The sequence below is a fragment of the Hydra vulgaris genome, chromosome 02 (assembly GCF_038396675.1).
Source record: "Hydra vulgaris chromosome 02, alternate assembly HydraT2T_AEP".
In the NCBI taxonomy this organism is placed as follows: Eukaryota; Metazoa; Cnidaria; class Hydrozoa; order Anthoathecata; family Hydridae; genus Hydra; species Hydra vulgaris.
Window position 1 is genome coordinate 34,007,530 of NC_088921.1, and position 23,680 is coordinate 34,031,209.

Sequence of the window (23,680 nt, forward strand, 5' to 3'; positions counted from 1 at the left end):
TTTGCACATTCTTCGGCTAGATTTTCTTGGTAGCTCTAATCCATTTATTTTTGAAGTCTATAATGTTTTTGGCTTCTTTTACATTGAACCTTAGTTTTCTTTTGACAAGAGCCCAATATCTTTCGATATTGACAATTTGGTGGATTGCAGTATTTTTCAACAAAATCTACTTTATGTTCTCAAAGCCATTTTAAAGTTGTCCCAGAGTAGTGGCATGATGCTAAATCAGGCCAAAATAACAGGTTACTCGTGTGTGTTCTTAAAAACGGCAAAAGAAGTTTCTTGAGGCATTATTTTATGTATATTTTGGTGTTAATTGTTCCCATAGTCACAAAACAAGAGCTTCTTCCACCACATTCATAAATTGCTTGCCAAACTAAGAATTTTTTTAGCGAATTTTCGCATTCCAATGCATTTATAATTAGAATTCAGTTTCTTGCGATTAATTGCTGAGTAATATTGGTGTCCTGGAAGAGATCGGAAATATGCAGCACAATAAGTTTCATCGTCAATAATCAAACAAGATTTTTTGGCACATAATTTTTTATAGAGCAGCTTTAAACAACAAATTGCGACATTTTTTTGCTTTTCTTCACGTCAAGGAACTTTTTTCTTTTTGTAAGATTTATAACCACAATTTCTCTTCACTCTTTGTATAGTGAAAAATTTTGTTTTGAATTTATTCGCTAAAGTTCGAACTGAAGTCTCTGGTTTTCTGTCTAAGGCATCTTTCACTTTTTTACTAAGGTCTCGTTTAACAAAACATTTTTTTCTTCCACTTCCTGATTCCCTTTTGATTATACCAGTGTCCTGAAATCGTTTCACAAAGCTCTGCACTGTTCTCAAAGCAACCTGCAACTCTTTAGAAATTGTTTTGTTTGATACACCAGGATTTTCAACAAGAAAATGCAAAATTTTTTCTCGCTTCTTATCTTGATTTGATGACATTTTATTAAAACTAATTGTTTAAATAACAGAGTTGTTTAAATTTTTTAATAACACTAATACAATGACATTTTAAAATAATTAGCTATTTAAAATGATGCACGGTGTCCGTAAACACCACATCAGAACACACGCAGATTTTTTCTAGTTTATGTCTTATTAACATAGACTAACAGTCAACTTTGTGAATCCTTGAATTGTGTCTTGTCTCTGTTACCCAAGCTTGTGTTCAGCTTTTACTTGTTCTCATTTAGGTAGTTTTGACAATTCAATTATCTCTATAAATCTTATCTTTTTCTTGCAACTCACTCTACAATTGCATTACTTACAACTCCTCTAAAGTTAACTGAGATTGTTTTCATGATTTTCTTTGTGATGGTCCTTAGGTTGATGTCTTTTCTCTCTCCACTGATAAATGCACCTCCCACATAACATTCTGAATCCATTGTTCTACTCTCAAATGATTTAATATTTTTATGCATTAAATCTAAAATTAATATCAGATGCAAAGTTTTTTTTTTTTTAATTAAATTTATCTATCTAAGGCTCCAGAGTTGTCAACTACAATTGAAGACTTTTTTTTTTAAACTTTTTCTAAACCTTTTATTTGGAACTCTCTATCAGCTATTATCGGTAGTAGTGTAATGGTAGAGTGCTTGCTTCATAAGCAAGAAGTTGGGAGTTTGATTCCCACCACTTCCCTTGTAGTACCTTACGCAACTTGTTTCTATGCACAGCGGCCTTGTTCGTCAAGGTTTGTGTTTCAGCATTAAATAGAGGGTTGTAGCCACAATAAAAGTAGCCTCTTTGGCTGTAGTGTCTTTCTCAGCCTTGGGGAGGTGAATAACAAAACAAAAAAAAGTAAAACATGAACCTTGTTAAACAAGGCCGCTGCACAGAAAAACAGGTTAAGCATGGTACTTCCAGAGGTGGGGTTACCTTAAATTATGATTTAAAGTTCTAACATTAAAAATTGATGCTAATTTAAAAAAAGTTTATTTGGAATAAATGCCATAATGAAACAAATTTCATTATGGCTTTTAACAAAGACAGTGAGATCATTCTTTGAAGAGACAAACTATATAACTAAAGTTAATAACCTGCCAAACCTAAATATTGCTCATAATGATATTTTTATTATTTTGAAATGATTAAAATTTGTTTAAAAAACTAGTAGGCAAAAAGTCTGAAACAACTTTGTAACAGGATAAATACTTGTCTTAGAAAGTTGATAGAGACTTTGTAAACGATCTAATCAAGTCAACTTGTATGTATGTATATATAATATATACACACACACATAATGGGTATATATATATATATATATATATATATATATATATATATATATATATATATATATATATATATATATATATATACATACACATACACAAGCATACAAATAATGGATTTTTAATAAAAAACCATAAAAATTATTAAGTCCTATTACTATAAATATAAATATAGACATATGTATATATATATATATATGTGTGTATATATATATATATATATATATATATATATATATATATATATATATATATATATATATATATATATAAATATATAGATATATACATATATACATATATACATATATACATATATATATATATTAGGGTGTCCCAAAAAACAACACTTTTGAAAAGTATTTGCTGCCACCCCCTTAATGTGTTCTATATAAAAAAAAAAATTTTAATATTTTCAGGAGTCCCTCAAGACCTTTGAACATATGAGTTCTTAATATTATCAAAAAAAAGTTCTTCATGTTGGTTCTCAAATGAAGCGAAATCTTATGAAATTTTCAAAATTGATAATTATATTATAAAAACTTATTGAAAAAAATTTTCAAAAAATTGTTAAAAATTGCACTTTTTCATTTTTTTCTTTATAAACTTCATTTTTTATGCTGTTAAATCTAGCATATTTATTTGTATTTGATATAGTTATTATTTTTGAAATTTTCATATGATTTTGCTTCATTTGAGACTCGATACATTTCGCATGATACATTTTTTTGATAATATTAGGAACTTGCAGGCGTGTACTGGTGCACCAGGATACCAGGAAAATCCAAGTAGGCTCTCTTAAAAATTGTAAGACATGAGCCCTCTACCAAATAGATACCTGTAGTTTCAGTTAAATTCATTAATTTCATTTCATAATCGCTTTTTTATTTTTTTAATTTCTTGAATATTGCATTTCTTTAGTAACAAAAATTATTAAAGTAATAATTTGAATAAATTGAAAATAGTTTATCAGGTTAAAATTATTTTAGATTTAATGTGGTGAAAATAATTGATTTTATATACTTATATATAATAAAATAATAATATTAAGACAGAAATTTGAAATTAGTACACAGAAAAGTCAATGTAAAAGTGGTCTACTATTGGGATAGTGAGATATCAATAAAAAAGGGTAGAGGAAATTTGTTTTGCAGTATATTAGTGACAGAATTGAAGGTGCCAGGTCTATGGTTGAAGTTGTGGAATGAGTTGTAGATTTAAACATCGTGATTTCATCTTAAGGTCAGGGTTTATTTGATATGTTAAAATAAAATTTAAGTTATATGAAGAGCATATACTTTTGATGGTGCTGCCAATATGAATGGCCAATATAAAGGAGTTCAAACAAAACTCAAGGAAGTGTTCCCAAGGCATATTCATACATGGTGCTATGCTCATGAGTAAATCTAGTCTTACAACAAACTACCAAGAATGATGATAGAAAGCAATTTTTATATGTGCAAATTGTATTTGAACTTTATGAAATTTCTGTTACTAAATATTTTTCACACAGTGTAAGATGTGCAGTTCAAAATTTACTAGAGCGACTATTATCCCATTATGAAATAGTATTAACAGCAATGATGTTTTTGCAAAAATTTATGTTTTTTTTATTATTTAGGTTCATGTTAATTGTATAGTTTTTTCTTAGCATACAAAATGGGTAGATAATCTAGCTATTATTATAGGTATACATGGAACACATTGCTATTCGTAAGTATATTGTAAATAGTAAGTGGGCCCTAATTATATCCAGTTTCTTGGTAGGGAAAATTGACTCAGTATGCGCCTGGGAACTCGTTATATGTTTAATATATATATATATATATATATATATATATATATATATATATATATATATATATATATATATATATATATATATATATATATATATATATAATAATATATATATATAATAATATATATATATATATATATATATATATATATATATGTATATATATATATATATATATATATATATATATATATATATATATATATATATATATATATATATATATATATATATATATATATATAAGTATATATATGTAAATATACTTCCATTTCTGCAACTGTATAAACCATTCTCTCTTTATTCTTTATTGTTCTTCTTATTTCCAAGACTGCACTTTTATGTTATTTCTGATCAAGTCAAATAAGCCCTTTCTTATTACCAATATACTATATTACCAATATACTATAATAATACTGACAATAGAGTTGTTAGTAGTGACTTTCATGCTCATTAGACTTAATGACTTGTCTCTAGTGACACTGACTCTGCTATCACTAAAAATCATAACTTTTGTCTTTTGTAATCTCTTACCTTAATAAGTTTGTGACTCATTTATTAGACAAATTATTATTATAAAAACTCTGCTTAGGAAAAAAGGTGACTGAAAAATTTCAAGATTCTTGGCATTCAAAAAAATATATAAAATTGTATTTTATATATTATTTTTATTTCATATTTATTTAAGTATTTTTTTATAGATTATGCAAGGTATAACTTCAATTGGAGAACTATTCAGTGATGCTGCTACTGGAATTTTGGAAGCTACAAAAGGCATTGTTACTCTAGGTCAGGGTGTGGTTGATTTAGCAAATCAAGTTGCACAGGGTAAACATTTAAATATAGTTTTAGCATTGTTAAAAATTTCAAAATTTCACTGAAATTAAAAATATTTATAAAACTTTTTTTTTATATATAATTGTTTAAAAGATGTTGCATTATGACACCATTTTTGGTTTCAAGATTGGTTATTGAATGGATATGACAACTCTCAGATTCTGTAATAAGGGACAAGTTTTTGCAAAAAAAAATTTTAAAATTATTTTATCATTTTAGTTTAGCAATAAAGTACAAAATAAATATAAAAACAAATATAAATGTATTCCTAAAAACATTTTTGTACCAATGTTTTCACAATGAAAATAAATGTATTTTTTTTTTTTAATTTAACTCTGAAATTATATTCGGAAATGCTGCTATGTTAGAAATGCTTCCATTTTGAAACATATATTAAAAATTTATTTTATATGAAAACAAGTTAAAAAAAGGAATGTGTAGTATAAGTTGGAAAATTGAATTCCCAATCATTTTACTTGACAAATTTTAGCATATTACATGCATGCTACATTAGAAGAGGGAGGTAGTGGCCAAGTTTTTGGCTAATGTTTGATTTGTTCAAGACAAATAAAAGTGAATTGGATAAAACTGACAGTAGAAGGTTAGAAAAGTAGAAAGAAAAAAACATAAAGTAGCTACAAACTGTGCCTCAGATTGTAGAGGTTGATTGCTTTCTTTGTCTCTTATTGTGAGTAAGAAACTAAATGACTTGTTTCATCATCTTTAACTTTAAATTATCATCTGCGAGACAACGTTTTTTTAAAAACACTTTTGGAAGCAAAACTTTTTTCGCTCTCTCTCTCTTTAACATCTAACTTTAAATATAAATCATGACCGCCTTTTTGGAATCAAATCCCCTTAGTGGAAGAACAATTGTGATACTACCAGGGATGTGGCCAAGGTTGTATTTTTTGCTTAGAAAATAACCAATATAGCTATAGCATTATTAGTTCATAAGTCTAATCTACAATTAAGTAATCTACAAAATCTATGCGCATTATTTGAGTTTATTATAAGAACTGTTGCTCTTTCAAAACTAAAAGACACATTTCTAAAGTTACAAGTCTTCTCTTTATAAGAGTACAGATATATTACCTCTAAATATGATTAGCTATGCAGTTCTTTTTTTATCTAGTTTATATTTTACCAAGGTAATGACTTTCAAGCAAGTTGTTTGGAACTTTAGTTTAATGTTTGTAATATTTCTAGTTCTATGCCAGTTGTCATTTGAGTGGAATAAAAAAATAGAAAATAGTTTTATTAATTATTATTATTGACTCTTGTGCTTTCCTTGATTACTCTTATATCTTTCACAATTTTCTGTGGCTATTCCTCCAAAAACTCTTATTTGTCTAGATATTTCCTTGAACATCAGTTCTTTGGAATTCGCTTCCTCCCATTTTGCTTTCATGATTAATATAACTTGCAACCTTTTGTCTGTTGTCTGTCAATTATTATCTTTCTCTATAAACTTCATCTCTTCTCTTCCAGTAACTTCCAACTCTAATAGTGGTTGCTTGCAGCCTTGTTGGAAGTGAAGTTGGAAGCGAAGTTGGAAGCAAAGTTGGAAGTGAAGTTGGAAGGGAAGTTGGAAACGAAGTTGGAAGGGAAGATGTTGAAAAAAAATGTTTATTATTCATTATTATATTCTGTTATTTTCATATTTATTTTCTGCTATTCAAAAGTTAACCAAGTTTCTCTTGAATAGTGAATATATCTTAAGTATATAAATTTCTATTGAAATTTATATACTTAAAGTTATATATTCAAAAAAATTTTTTCAGGAGTTCTTAATGCAGCTCAAGATTTACTCAGAATTCGAATTGATGGGTTATGTCTCCATGCTGAATATGATCCAAATAAGAAAACCTGTGCTGGGACAAGTTTGAAGATAACTTATCATGATCAACAATATGAATTTAAAGGTTTTAATAACAGTTATTGTATTAATGTAATGCTGTTATTGTGAGGTTTATTAACATTTTTTTATGTGTGGTTTTTGTGTTATGCTGATATAAAGCTATATATTTTTTTTAAGTTCTAGATTTATTCTTATATTTTTTTCAGAATCTCCATTGTATTATTATTCATCAGTATCTTCATTGTACTATCATTCAGCAGCATCTCCATTGTATTATCATTCGTCAGCATCTCCATTGTATTATCATTCATCAGTATCTCCTTTGTATTATCATTCATCAGAATTTTTAATACATCCCTAAATAAATGTGTACAACTGTTTTCTGCTTAATGTTTTTAAATATATAAAAATTTATACAATTAGATTAGTTATGTTACTATTATTTTTATCATTGTTAGTATTATTGTTACTAGCATTAAATATTTTTGTTATTATTGCTATAATAATAGTAATAACAATCATCATTATCAATAAGTATATTAAGTAATGCTCAACATGGTTTTGTGCAGAAAAAATCATGTACAAATTTATTAGAAACTATGGATATAATAATGTATAAATTATCAATGGGTCATCTTATAGATATGATTTACCTTGATTTTGCTAAAGCTTTTGACAAGGTGGCACATTGCAGATTAAAAAGCTAGTGGTGTATGGGATTAAAGAATCACTGCTTGTTTGGATCAAAGCGTTTCTTAGGAATTCTTATAAGTCATTTGCCCACAATTGTCACAAGTTTTTTCAAGCTGTATGCTGATGACATCAAAATTATTGCAGTTGTTGATAACGAAAATGATGTCAATACATTACAAAAAGATTTAGACAAGGTAGCCAAGCGGCGTGATTCTTGGTTGATGGAATTGAGCGCTAACAAATGCAAGATGATGCATTTTGGAAATAAAATTTTATGAGCAACCTATATAATGTCTCAAAAATTAACATCAACAAGAATAACATTAGAAATGACAGAACTAGAAAAATATCAAGGAATTCTAATTACACCTGTTTTAAGTTGGAAGACTGAGTCGGCAACAATCAAATTGGCAAAGTAAATAAAGTTCTTTGCACTTTAAAGTGCATGTTTATCAGCAATAGTACAAAGCTGTGGAAAATTCTGTACCAGTTGTATGTAAGACCACATTTGGAATACACAATGCCTGAATGGAATTTAAATATTGAATACAATGTATAACTATTGAAAAGAGTTCAAAAAAGAGCAACAAAGACATCTGGTCCATTGAAAAAGTGCTCGTACCAAAAAAGACTACAGGCTATCAAAATAATGACATTAACAGAGTGGAGGAAAAGAGGCGACTTACTTCAATTCCTTTAGTTTCAAAAAGGTTTTAATATAGTAAACTGGCATAAATCTCCTAAAAAACTTTTATCTATTTTTAATGTATATATGCAAACCCAAAGTAACTTTCAAAGAATAAATAAACAGCTATGCGTCAAACAATGTAATGATTTATGCGCAGCTGTAAGCAATCATCAGTTTTATACCAATTGCATTGTCGAATCATGGAATTTGTTTCCTGAAGAAGTTTTGTCAGCAAAATTAACTAACTGCTTTAAAGCAGCATAAGATACACATTGGTGTAATGTTCATTATTAATACCAAATACTAAACAAAACTTGCTATGGTTTAGCTTTAACAAACTAAAGCTGATATGATTTAGCATTAACAAACTAAAGCTGATATGGTTTAGCATTATCAGTTGCTATGCCTTGTAAGATTGAAATACTGTGCAGTTTATTGTATTAAGTATCATTATTATTGTTATTGTTACTATTATTATTATTATTATTGTTATTAATATTATTTAACAACTTTTTTTTATTAATGTCATGTATTTCAGAACATTGTTGAGGTTATTATTGCAAGAAATTAAATGTGTTTTAAATTAACCTTTATAACTTTTGAGTTCTTTTGTTATTATTGCATATTTCTTTATATATTTATATAAAGATTATACCAATATATATAGAAACATTTCTTTTTATATTATATTTGTAAACATAAATATCTTTAGACAGTCTGACTAATAATCATGTTTGCTTTCTGAAAACTGCTTAATAATCATACTTGCTTTCTATAAGCAAAGTTATTGCTATGTGTCCTGTAAATATTACCTAACTAAAACAGTAGTGAATGTTTGGCTTGTATCGTTCTAAAAAAGAAAATGTCTTTTTAATTTTTTATTTACAAAAAAAAAAGTATGAAATGCTTTATGTAGTAAATCTCGTTCTTTGCAAACTCAACTTCAAGTGTTAAGTTATAATGAATTTTGATTTGTTATTTTTTATTAAGAGTCTTCTTTTAAAGAAGAAAAAAAAACAAGAAGCATCACATCTTTTTTGTGTTAAAGAAACTAAAAAGCTTCTGTTGTATAATCTGCAAGAATATTTTTATGTGATTAGTTTTACAAAAACTTTAATTTTGCATTTTACACAACATTTTGATTTTACTGAATGTTTTTTAAAAGATCCAACTCGGAGTCATATGTTAAATATAATTTATTATATATATTTTAATTATATATATTAACTTATGTTTTAATATATATTTTATAATAACTTGTCAAAATCTGAAATTTTTTCTGTTGGATATAAAAGTTTTTTCATAGTTTCAAGTAAATATTTATGTTATTCTTTTAGGATCAATGTGTTTTGACAGCTCTGCACTCAAAAGTCTGGGCTCTAGAGCAGCTACTAAGGCAGAGCCTAAAACTGAACATCAAGAACTAGATTCAGGTGCTGCAGAAGTGGATGCTGAAGCAAATAAAGTTTTAAATGAATGTAATAAGGTAATTATCAATTCTTTGGGTAAAAATTTTAATTTTGTTGCAACACTAAAAATTAAAATCTGTCATTTAGATTTTGACAGGTCACCATTTTCTATTGTTATACTCCATAGATATTAAAAATTTATCTACAAAATTTTTGAAGTTTCGAAATTTTTAGGTATCAATATAAGCATTTCTTTAACATTTTTTAAATTAATAATAATAAGAATCTTTGAATATTTTTTTTGCTGCTTAAAAAGTAGTAGTGTAATGGTGATTTGCTTTGTAAGTGAGAAGTTGTGTGCTCCATCCCCACCACGCCTCTGGTACTATTATGCTCAACTTGTTTTTCTGTTCAGGCTCATTTTTGGGAGTTAAGGGGTTGAGAAAGGATCATAACAACAGTTTAAACAAAAATAAGTCCTTCTAGACTGTAGTGACCTCCTTGCATTTTATTTTTATAGGCGTAACTTGGGAAAACTTACCATCAACAACTCAATGTTTTGGAGTAGAGAAAGTTATTTTAAGGAGCATCGCACATCATTAGTGCTGTATACTATGCATTCACATGCATGATATGACAAATGTTAAATTTGTTGTTTTATCAAAATGGGCACCCTTTTTTATTTCCATTGCCACCTTTCTTTCTTCAAGTTGGTCTCTCAAAACTTTCTTTCTTCAAGTTGGTCTCTCAAAAATTGACAATCTTCCTTAATTCAGATGATTTTTTGTTCTCTGTATGTCTGTATGTTTTATCTCAAACATTATATACATTAATTGTATAAAATTAAAGTTTACAATTACATAACATTTAAGCATTTGTAATTGTTTCTGGTCACTGCTCAATAGTTATCAGCAATTTTAGGTATTGCTTTAAGCTGAAGTAGATAGTTTATAAGAAAATAAGAGTTAACTCAAAAATAAAAAAAATCTAAAGTTAACTATTAGCTATTTTATTTGAAAAATAAGTTTGAAAAATCAACATCAACATAAATAAACCACTTTAAAGATGCCTTTTTTTTGTAGAATTACAAAGAAAGGCATCTTTCAAAATAAGTAAATGTAAACAAAACTTTCCAGCAGTTTATTTATTTCTGCATTTAGTTAAACTTTTTAAGCTAAAAAGCTGAATGTTATTTAATTCAACTTAAAAACAAAATATCTGATTTTTTTTTTGTTAGCTGTGTATCTAAACCCAAATAAGTTGCAACATTTAAAACCATGTTTTTTTTATAGTTGCTTTATATACATAAGTTCATCTATTTGCTTTTACATAAAACTACCCATTTATACAGGGCCCAAATATGTCTAAAAAATTTAAAAATTGATTATTTATTTTATTATACATGAAAATTTTCATTATACACAAAATATGTACGAAAATATTTTACACCATCACTTATTTTAAAAATTTACTAATTATAACTCAATCTAGTTAATGTTTCATAATGAATTATATGTAAAAAAAATTAAATTAAAATAAGAATTGAGAAGATTTGCAATGTTCAAATTTTGCTCATTATAGTTTTATGATCTAATAACGGTACTCCCTTTCAAAGTAACTGGAAAAAGTTGATAATTGCTGGTGTCTACTAATCAACCAAGCTATCATTGTTTATTCCATTCACAAAAACTTAGTCTTGTGTAACTTGTCATTCAGCAAGTTTGTATTATTTTACTGTAAGTGTTCAAAATTGCTCAAAAAAATTTTTCTTCTATTTTTATCTACAGTATACATATATAGTATATGTATGTATAGTATATATATGTATATATAGTATACAGTATATATGTATATATAGTATATATGTATGTATAGTATATAGTATACAGTATATATGTATATATATAGTATATATGTATATATAGTATATATGTATATATGCTATATAGTGTATATGTATATATAGTATATATGTATATATACTATATATAGGTGAGCATATCACATCTTTTTTTTTTTTTTTTTTTTTTTTGTTATTCACCTCCTCAAGGCCATGAAGGCCACTACAGATGAGGAGGCTACTCAATAGTGGTTATAACCCTCTCTCAACTCTATTACTCCGAAACACGAACCTCGACAAACAAGGCCGCTGCGCGGAGAAACAAAGAAATCTAGTTTTTTACTCAAACATTGGTGCTTTGGAATTCTCTCCTGTTTTCATGTTTTTCTCATTCATAAAATTTTCAGTTTTTTAGGTATTCTGTCACTCTTTAATACTTTTCTTTAATTTCTAGTGTTAACTTATTTTTGTTTGTGTATCAAGTTTTACAGGATTTTTATTTTTGAGATTATTGGCCAGCCAATAATCTCATTGGCTGGCCAATAATCTCAATTTTATTTTTGAGATTATTGGCCACCAGGTTTCCTAAACTCTGTGGTAGCTCTCAGGCTGATTTCATCAAACGCTGTAATTATATATCAATAAAGTATCAGATTACCAAGAGTGCCATGTTGCGCATGGATGGTGTCCCTGTTCGTACTTTTGATGTGCATTGTCAAGGCCAAATTTGGTACCTTTTGTTTAGGCTTAGGGTTCATTAATATAAATGAGGCAATTGCTTGGACTATTAAATGGTGTACTGAGTAACATTGTATGTGCTTTGAGTCAAGCTCTCTAGCAAATCCTAAAATGACCAAAGCACTAAAAACTATAAAACACAAAAAAATATTGTCATCACCAAGTTCTCTAAACTTATCATTCACTAATATTTGTGGTCTTCCAAGTAACTTGAGTCTTACAAAGTTCTCTTGAGTTCTTTTGTAATCTCTTACAAAGTTCATCAGACCTGCTCTTTGTTAGACTAATTTGAGTTCAGCTGTCTCATCTTGTGATCTTAGTGTTAATGGTTATCTTCCTTTAATTCGTAAAGACTCCAATAGTCACATGCTTCGCCTGGGCATTTGCATTTATAAGAATTCACCCATTTGTCACCACTTCACTCTCTCGCATTTTCCTTTTTCTATATTGCTCACTTTCATCTCAAGACTGCATTCTTTTTGATGTTATTTCTGATCAAATTGACCAAGTCCTCTCTCTTTATCCATCAGCCAATATTGTTATTGTTGGTGACTTTAATGGTCAACATTCTGTATGGCTTGACTCTAGTGTCAGTGACTATGCAGGCGTAAAGGCCCACAACTTTTGTCTTTCTCAATATCATACACAAATAGTTAATTTTCCGACTCACTTTCCAGACAATTTAAATCATTTACTTTTTCTGCTCAACTTATGTTTTGGATCTGATTGTAGTCAGTGCTTAGTTTCTCCACATTCACCCTTAGGTGTTTCTGATTAAGGTTTGATCTCTCTAAAACTTCTATCTTATTCTTCTTCATCATCAGAATCTTTAACAGTATCTATAATACGGGCAAGTTTGTTATTCCACCTCTCTTGGATGGTTCAGATTTTGTTACCTCGCCTAAAGACAAAGCTGAATTGTTTGCTAAGAACTTTTCATCATTCTTATCTCTTGATTCCACTAAATACATCCTACCTGAAATAGCCAACAAACAGGTTGATCCATTGCTTGACTTTCATATCTTCTTCATGGTTTTCCTCTCATTGTGTCCATTTGTAACCATTACTTCCATATTTATCCAAATAGGATGTAAAGTTCTGTATCTATGATTTTCTGCTTACAGAGTAATTCCATGTCAATTGAGCCAGGCCATGTCACCATACATCTCAGATTTTGCTGAATTTTATACAGTTGAGAGTATTTAGTAAAACAAGAAATTCTTGAAAATTTTAGCTTCTAGCTCCAAGAGGATCCTGAAATATAATCATTTTACTTTCAACTGATCTTGGCCAGGCCCCTCTTGTCCTCTCAGAATTGAGACCTTTGTTTAAAGGTTCCAAGTCACATAGCTTTAAAAATATTTGATATTTTGACTTAAAAATTTGTACCTGACTATTTTCAGGGTTAAAGAATCCAATGAAATAATCAAAAATATAAAAAAATATTTTTAAGTACCTGTAATTATCAATTTAAATAAATTTAGGCAATTTTTAATATACCTGATTTTGATGCTCAAGAAACCCATGTGGCCTTGATGATATCAAAAAAAAATTTTTACACATTATTCTAAATTTTATGATCTTTCAGAAAACATAAGAATTTTGATCTGCAAGTATATGGATTTCCATATATGGATAAGGGGGCACAGGCCCCACTTTTTTGTAGCGGAATCTTGCAATACATTTTCCACACCCTTTCAGACTAGCGAGAGCTATGAAAATTTCTGTATTTACATAGTGTTGATAAACAAGCATTTTAAAATTAAAAAAGGGCCCAAGACACTAGGGGAGGGGGCTGGGGCACGTGCCCCACTTTTTTGAGCAGAATCTTGAGATGGATTTTTCACTATCTTCCAGACAAGCTGCAGCTCTGAAACTTTCAGCATTTGTGTAGTCCTGATGAATATGCGTTAAAATTATTTCAGGTCAGATGACCAGATAGTCCATGGGGCTGGGGCACCTAGGACCATGCCCCACTTTTTTTCTCAAAAAAAAAATTTTTTTTTCTTCAAAACTTATTTAAGATAACTTTAAAACTATTGTCTTCAAATTTTTTTTTAAATTTTCATTTTTAACAACGTTAAGCATTTCATATGTTTAACAATGTTATCAATGTTTCCCAAAAATTTGGGAAACATTGATAACATTGCTTCCCAAATTTTTGTGATTTATATTTGTTCCATTTGGTTTTGATCATTCTATGTTCAATAATCTTTTAAAAATGTTTTAAGAAGCTTAATGTTTATAAAAATTTTGATTTGCATGTATAAGATTAAAAACAGTCTAAAGTAATGATTTTAACAGAATTTTATTTTGTATAATTTAAAATTTGAATTAAAAAAGAATAATATATTTTGCTAATTCTAAAATTGTAAAGCAAGTTGTTAACAGAAACAAAAAACATCCTGTCATTACACTAGTATAGAAGAAATTTGTTACCTATTAAAATCATCATTAACACTTTTAACATTAACAAATTGAGTATAATTAAACTTTGTGAAAAGGAATCTTTTTTTTTGTCAAAGTAAGATAAAAGAAATCAATCACTGTTTAGTTTTGTATTACCATGGTGATTGCTTAAGTTGCTTTCATTAAATTAATTACTATTGGTTTCTCATTTTTAAATTAATCTCAAATTGTTTTTTGTGTTACAGTAAGAATGGGTTCATGTGATTTTGGAAAAAAGTTAAATGATACTTGTCATAAACTAAGTTATTGTAGAAAGATTGATTTAAAGAAATTTGATTGCTATAGAGAAGATGCCAGAAAAAACAGTAGGTAGAAAACAACACATGCAAAAGCGCCTTATTTTATGTAATCTTAAAGAACTTTATGTTTCTTTTAAAACTAAATATCCTCAAGAAGTTATTGGGTTTTTTAAGTTTTGCAGTTTAAGACCAAAATGGTGTATAATTGTTGGAGCATCAGGCACTCATTCTGTTTTGTATGTACCCTCCATCAAAATGCAATACTCATGACCAATGCTATACAAATAAAATGTACTTACAAAGATTTGATGACAAAAGTTGTTTGTGATGTTACAAGTAATGAGTGCATGGTTCATTGATGTCCGAACTGTCCAGGTATAGTTTCTTTAAAGAAATTTCTGGATGCACAACTAATTTACAATGACAAGGAGGTGTCAGTGGCAGAAAACAGACAGAACAACATTGATCTATCAGACAACAACAATGGAAGAATACAAATTGATGTTATCAGAGGCAATAAACAAGTTAACAGCTCATTCCTACATTGCAAAATGTCGAGCAAGATATCTAAAGCAACAAAAGGAAAATTTAGCAAAAGACTGCTGTATTGTCTTAGGTGACTTTGCAGAAAACTTTACTTTTGTGATTCAAGACGAAATCCAAAGTTACCATTGGTGCAAAAGTCAATGCACATTGCACCCCGTTGCCCTCTATTTATTAAACGAAAATGACCAACTTGAAGAAAAATCGTTTTGCTTCATGTCTAAAGATAATGAGCATGACACTGGTTTTGTGTATGAAGTTCAAACACAAATAGTTAACTCTTTAAAAGAATATCATCCTAAAATTTCAAAGATTCTTTATTTTTCTGATGGTTGTGCTGCACAGTATAAAAATCACAAAAACCTTTACAATACCTGTCTCCATAAAAATGATTTTGACATTGATGCAGAGTGGACATTTTTTGCTACAAGCCATGGTAAGTCACCATGTGATGGTATTGGCGGCACTGTAAAACGATTAACTACAAATGCAAGTCTACAAAGGCCCATAAATGACCAGATATTGAATTGTAACAAAATGTTTGACTACTGTGTGCCCCCCAGCCCCAAGGACCATCTGGTCGTCTGACCTGAAACAATTATAAGGCATGTTCATCAGGACTACACAAATGCTGAAAGTTTCAGAGCTGCAGCTTGTCTGGAAGATAGTAAAAAATCCATCTCAAGATTCTGCTCAAAAAAATGGGGCACATGCCCCAGCCCCCTCCCCTAGTGTCTTAGGCTCTTTTTTAATTTTAAAATGCTCGTTTATCGACACTAAAAAAATACAGAAATTTTCATAGCTCTTGCTAGTCTGAAAGGTAGTGGAAAATGTATTGCAAGATTCCGCTACAAAAAAGTGGGGCCTGTGCCCCCTTATCCATAAATGGAAATCCATATACTTGCAGATGAAAAATCTAATGTTTTCTGAAAGATCATAAAATTTAGAATAATGTGTAAAAATTTTTTTTTGATATCATCAAGGCCACGTGGGTTTCTTGAGCATCAAAATCAGGTATATTAAAAATTGCCTAAATTTATTTAAATTGATAATTACAGGTACTTAAAAATATTTTTTTATATTTTTGATTATTTCATTGGATTCTTTAACCCTGAAAATAGTCAGGTACAAATTTTTAAGTCAAAATATCAAATATTTTTAAAGCTATGTGACTTGGAACCTTTAAACATAGGTCTCAATTCTGAGAGGACAAGAGGGGCCTGGCCAAGATCAGTTGAAAGTAAAATGATTATATTTCAGGATCCTCTTGGAGCTAGAAGCTAAAATTTTCAAGAATTTCTTGTTTTACTAAGTACTCTCAACTGTATAAAATTCAGCAAAATCTGAGATGTATGGTGACATTTTTAAATATTTTCTGGCTCAATTGACATGGAATTACCCTACACTCTTCTACAGCTTATGATCCAGACAACATATCTGTTATAACATGACTGTTATGCAAGACTATAACCTGTCTTGCAAAACTATCCTCTAGAGCTGTCATCTATACTCCCAAAACTATTTAACAGGTGCAACTATCAGTCTTTTTTTCCTGCTGAAAAAGCGTGCTGGAAAGCGACATCTGTTATCCCTATTTTCAAATATTCTGGAGAGCAATCTGACTCATTTAACTACCATCCTATTAGTCTTCTTACTATCATAGGCAAGGTTTTTGAGTCTTTAATTAACAAACACTTAATTTCTCATCTTGAATCTAATAACATACTTTCTGATCATCGATATGGATTTCGAATTTCTAGTTCTACTGCTGATTTATTAATAATAATAATAACCAATAGGTTTTATTGTACATTAGATAGATGTGGAGAGGTTAGGGCTATTGCTTTTGACATATCTAAAGCCTTTGATAAAGTTTGGCATGCTGGTCTTCTCCATAAGCTTTCTTTTTACAGTTTATCAGGTAACATTTTTAAGATTATTGAATCTTTCCTTAACAATCTTAGTATAAAAGTTGTCCTTAATGGACAGAACTCTTCATTTCCTGTAACCTCAGCAGCTCCTAAGATTCTATCCTTGACCCTATCCTTTTTTTAATTTACACTAATGATCTCACAGAAATTCTCACATCTAAGGTTGCATTGTTCACTGATGATACTACCATTTATTCTTGTCTTAATAAGAAGCCAAAACTCTCTGATTGCTTAAAGGGAGCATTCATGTTTGAAAAGGATCTCACTTCTGTTACAGCATGAGCTCTCAGTGGCTGGTGAGCTTTAACTCAGATAACTTAATTTTTTTATTGTTATCGCAACAAACTAGATCTTTTTTTATTTATGAACGGTATTTTACTGGACGAGTCATCTACCCTTTGTCTTTAAGGATAAACTCTTACTTTTGATCTTTCTTTAAAACTATATATCAAATACATTGCAAAATTAACATCTGCTAGGGTTGCATCTCTTTATCGTGCTTGCCACTTTCTTACTCCAGGTTCTATTCTTTATCTCTATAAATCCATCCTTGTATAAAATACTGCTAACATATCCAGAGCGGATCTTTAAATGATATCTTTTCTCTTTTAGACAATGTACAAAAACACATTATAAACAGAGTTGGACCTGCTCTTGCATCCAACCTGTAATCATTGTCACATTGTTACAATTTTGCTTCTCTTTCTCTTTTCTATTAATACTAAAATAAACACTGCTCTAAAGAGCTAGTGTCTCTTGTGCCATCTACTAAATTTCATTATCGTTTTAGACTTCATTCAATTAAGTTTCATCTTTTTTTTGTAACTGTTACTAAGCGCTCCTAAAAATCTTTTTTGTCTAATTTTTTTCCTCAAATATCAGTTCTTTGGAATTCACTCCCTTAATCTAGTTTCTGTGATTCATATAATTTGCATCTTTTAAGTTGTCTTTTTATCATTTTCTTGCTTTATAAACTTTATCTTTTCTCTTCCAGTAGCTTCCAACTCTAATAGTGGTTGCTTGCAGCCTTGTTGGAAGTGAAGATGTTAAAAAAAAAATTCTTTTTGACTTTTTTTTTTAATAAAAACATGTTGTAATTCATCTATTGTTTATGTTTGTTGTATTATGTAACTGTTTTTGTTGTAATGTGTCATTTTTGGTTGTTGTAATGTTGCAATTGTGTAATGTACAGGCATGAAACCACCCAGTTCAAAAAATAACATTTTTTAGTTCTTTGGGTTAACCACAACTATTTTCTGTAGGTCCAAATCCATATCTTTTTTCTAAGTTTTTTTTCTTTAAAGTCTCAATCATGATATTTTGAGACTATTATTATAAACTATTATTAAATTATTAATTGTGTGTGTGTGTGTGTGTGTGTGTGTGTGTGTGTGTGTGTGTGTGTGTGTGTGTGTGTGTGTGTGTGTGTGTGTGTGTGGCTTATTATAGCTCTCTTTATTGTTAACAGAAAATAAAAAACAATTCAGAAATTTTCCATCAGAATCAGAGAAAATTAGGTCTTAAAAGTGTATTTAGAAATTATTTAAATTTAATTTCATATTTTTGTTTACATTTTATAGATACACCAAAATTTGTCAAATTTTGAAAAAGATGCTGAACATAAGAGAGTTAGTATTGAGAATTTAGGAAATCAACCAATCACGCGATCACATGTTTTCACTAGAGGAGAAATTTATCGCAACCAGCATATTTATGATCCTTCATCAAAAGTAAACTTGAGAAATGATGAAATAAATAGTCTTATGAAGAATGCAGTTCCTTGGGAGTATCTCAACGTTGAAGATACTGGTCCCAAAATTGCTCAATTTCAAAAGAATTTGTCTGTTCGTCACCTAATTCCTCATGAGGGTAAAAATGAAAATTATTAATATATATATATTCCTTTAGTAAAGGAATTAAACTTACCATTTGTGGTAAAAACAGCTCTTTACTACTTTAAGACATAAAAAAAGACAAAATTAAGTACAGTTTATGTCTATTAAATTTAATTGAGGAAACTAATTAAATTTGATCATTTTTTAAAACACCGAAAAAGTGCAAATAAAAGGCTAGATTGTTTTAAAAACATACAGAATGTTTTTATTTTATGTTTTTAATAAAAACTTTTTGAATGTTTTTATTTTTATTTTTTCACTGTTTACATACATCAACTGACAAACAGGTATAACATGCAAGGAGTGTTGCTACATTGACTGACGAATAAGTAAAACATGCAAGGAGTACTGCTACATCGACTGACAAACAGGTAGAACGTGTAAGAAGTGTTGCTACATAGACTGAAAAAATAGGTAGAACATGCAAGGAGTGCTTCTACATTGACTGAGGGTTCCGTTTGGAAGGCAGTCTATTAATTTAAAAAAAGTTATTCTAAAGTGTTCTTAACTTTTTCCAGTCTTCTAAGTTAATTTTTTTTCTTAAACATAAAGTTGACATTTTATGGTAAATATTAAAGACCACCAAGCAAGAGTGTATATATATAACTCTGCGAGAGTAGCAGTCATAATATTTGACACTCTTTAAGTTATTAAAAATGAACCGAAAATATAAATGACTTGAAACTTTCCAGAAATGTGAAATACTATCATATAATTTAGTATGCGAAAGTTACAGCATTAAAGTCTTTAAATTTTTTCAAAAATTAACTCTACATAGCGTGATGGTCGTAACGTTTACTTTTTACCACTTTAGAACAAAACAACTTTGTCAAACTTAATGCAGCAAACAACATGGCAAAATAAAAAAAATCATTTGGTGTGTGTATTAAGCACATATTGGTATTATTACATGCTAAGTTTCATAGTTTTTACTTGAAGTTTTTTAAGTATTTTTTTGTTTTTTTTATCGTGACAGTCCTAACCATGGCAGTCAGTCCGAAAAATAAAAAAAATAAAAAAAAAAACAGGCAATAAATGACGTAAGAAAAAAAGTATAAATGATTATTAACAACCATTTATACTATGTTTAAAAAATGCACTACGACATTATCAAAGTTCTTAATTATGGATATATGGATATACAATACAATTTTTAACGCTACTCAACAGTAAAAAAGCATCAAAACACGTTTATACAACCCTTATAACTTTAAAACCATGCTATAGTATGATATATACATATATATATATATACATATATGTATATATATATATATATATATATATATATATATATATATATATATATATATATATATATGTATACAGGGGTGGCAGAAGCATTTTTTGGTCTTCGAGATATCTAACTTCCAAATATGGAGCAAACGCCAAACATTTATATGTTTATACTTATGTCAAATGAGGATGCTTTGCAGAAAATTGCGATGATTGGAGCCAATCATCAACAATGTTGATTTTTCCCAGGCCTCAATCATCGCAATTTTTTGCAAAGTATCCTTATTTGACATTAGTATAAATATATAAATGTTTAGAGTTTGCTCCATGTCTGGAAGTTAGATATCTCTAAGACCAAAAAATGCTCCACCCCTGTATATATATATATATATATATATATATATATATATATATATATATATATATATATATATATATATATATATATATATATATATATATATATATATATATATATACCAAGCAAGAGTGTGTATATATATATATAGTATATACACTCTTGCTTGGTGGTCTTTAATTTTATTCTTTAGTCTTTAATATGTATGTATAAATAGAAAGATAAATATAGATATAGATAATATTACACATTGATCTGTTGTCATATTTAAAAAGTATTGTTTAAAAAATATTAATTTGGTTTAAATTAATATTTATTCAAAGCTTTTAAAATAATGGTTTAAACCTTTAAACCCTGGTTTTTTCACATAGTGTACTTGATTTTGTCTTCTTTAAACACAGAGTCATTTAGAGCCATTTTTTACCAAAACAGTAAATTTAGATGTCAAATTATAGGAATATATATATTTTTTTTCTTTTAATTATTAAAACTGACTATTTGTCTTAATAATTAATATATATTAGTTATATCTAAATAGATATAACTAATATATATTAATTACTACATTAATTAATTTATTAACTAAATCAGTATAAAAAGTTTCCTTTTTTTGTAAATAATTTTTTTGTGTAACTGTTTTTAGTCAAAGCTAACCTTTATTTTCTTAACATGCAAAAAAAAAAAATGTAGTTTGATTTTTTTTTTCTAAGATTTTAATATTTAAAATTAACATAGTTGTTGAGTTTTAAACATAACTTAAATATGTACAATTAACCAAAATGTTTATTGATATTTTGTGAACTGTTTTGTTATGTTGAAAAACCTTTAAAATCAACTATTTCTATATGCTAATAAAATATTTTCATAACTAAAATACGTTGTTAATCCAGTTGGGGAAATAACCTAATATTTATTAAACAAATGTTTGACAAAGCTCATAGGAAAATAATTAGTGTGAATGCTTTTATCAGCCATATTTGTATAAGTGTTTTTAAAAATGTCAAACTAATTATTTGAAGAAACTACTAAATGCTAGTATATATATATATATATATATATATATATATATATATATATATATATATATATATATATATATATATATATATATATATATATATATATATATATATATATATATATATAGAAATTAAAATCTACGCATGTCCTGTATTAATGAAAAATCATGTTTGGGGAGTTTTAAAACATAAAATTCTAAATATAATACTATAAGTTATATAAAAATTCAAACTCACATGAATAAATCAATTTCTTTACATATATATATATATATATATATATATATATATATATATATATATATATATATATATATATATATTCTTTTTGAACCTTAGAGTCTCTTGACTTATGTCACCAGCGTCAAAATGTTCTTTCAAGATATAGCACAATAGCGGATAGCTTCTCATCAGCCATTAATAATATAAAAAAAGTTAAAGAAGGCTACATGCATAAAAAAAGATCATTTTTGAATGAAATAGATCATTTGAATAGTTTGGTTCATTCACAAAGTAAGTATAGTTATTTATAAAATTTTATTTCCTAATAAATACAATTTTAATTATATTAAAAGTAAATGTTTTCTTATCATCAAAATACTGTAATTTTTTGATTGTCATATCTCTTATTTTTTATTGTCATATCTCTTTATTGTTTTATTTTTAATACTTATATTAGTTTTCATATTCTAAGATTAATTTGCAAATAAAATTAAAAAAATAAAGTACACTTTTGCTTTTATTAAAGTTTTCTTTAAAAATATTTGTTGAAAATTTGATTTTTACTTTCTTTTAATTTTTAAAATTAATTTTATCTTTTTACATTACTGAAAATTATAATATTTTTTGAGAACTTTTGAAGTTTTTGTTGAGAAAACAAATTTAATATTTTAACTGTTGTTCCACACACATAATTATACATTGTTATACACATAAACATATGGATGTTGAAGAAATGGGTGCAATCATTCCTAAACTTCACTCGAAGTCTTATTCCTATAGTCTGAATCCTTAATTTAATACTTTAATGGTAGTCTCATCTGAAAAGATGTTTTTTGACCATTCCTCATGTGTCTTATAGTCTTTTTCAGTCTTTTAAGCGTAAATTACTTCACATAAATCATATAAAAATATATAATTTATTTGCATTTAAAATTACTTCGATTTTTTTTTACGTAAATTATATAACATGTAAAACTTAATTACTTAAGTTTTTTAAATGAGTAACTGTTACATGAAAAAGTAATTTACTTTTACAAGTAAAAGTTATTTGCATTTTTACTTTTACTTGTAAATGTAACTTACTTTTAATGGTAAGTCGTGTAAAGTAAATTACTTTGAAAAGTAGTTTTGGTTATAATTATGTAAAAGATTTACATCGAAATGTAATTTATTTTTTATATGTAAAAAAAGTTATTTAAAAAGTAAACTTACGCAAATTTAATATTTAAAAAACATAACACTTACTTTACAAAGTAAAATAAAACTACATCATAACAACAAATTACTTTTATGTGTAAAAGTAACTAGTTAGCAAAAACAGCATAAAAGTAATTTAAAAAAATTGTTATTTACATTTACAAATAAAAGTAAATTTTTTCTTTGAAATTTTGAGAAAGTAAATAATATAACTTACATTTTTCGAAGAAAAATGTAAGTTATATTATTTACTTTCTCAAAGAACAATTATTTCATGTTGATTTAACATAAATTTTGAGACAGGTAGCGTATTCAAATCCATTGCCTGTTTGAGGGCACTTCTTGGTAATACTTCAGGTAATACTCTGATGCATGTGGGTAGTGTTTGTGGCAGGGCATCAGGAAAGGATTTTTTTTCATGTGTATCATAAAGGATAGTTCTAATATAATTAGGGGCAAATATA

The 23,680-nt window shown here is 27.7% G+C and overlaps 1 protein-coding gene across 2 annotated transcripts in view; it reads left to right on the forward strand.

The window, feature by feature from the left end:
- LOC100199786 (uncharacterized) overlaps positions 1-23,680 on the forward strand; it is a 147,189-nt gene that overhangs the window by 107,868 nt on the left and 15,641 nt on the right. For both annotated transcript variants that reach the window (XM_065790671.1, XM_065790672.1), the window contains 5 exons: positions 4,743-4,869; positions 6,663-6,803; positions 9,458-9,606; positions 18,870-19,158; positions 22,137-22,310. In XM_065790671.1, coding sequence (XP_065646743.1) covers positions 4,743-4,869; positions 6,663-6,803; positions 9,458-9,606; positions 18,870-19,158; positions 22,137-22,310 — 880 coding nt within the window. The remainder of the gene's footprint in view (positions 1-4,742; positions 4,870-6,662; positions 6,804-9,457; positions 9,607-18,869; positions 19,159-22,136; positions 22,311-23,680) is intronic.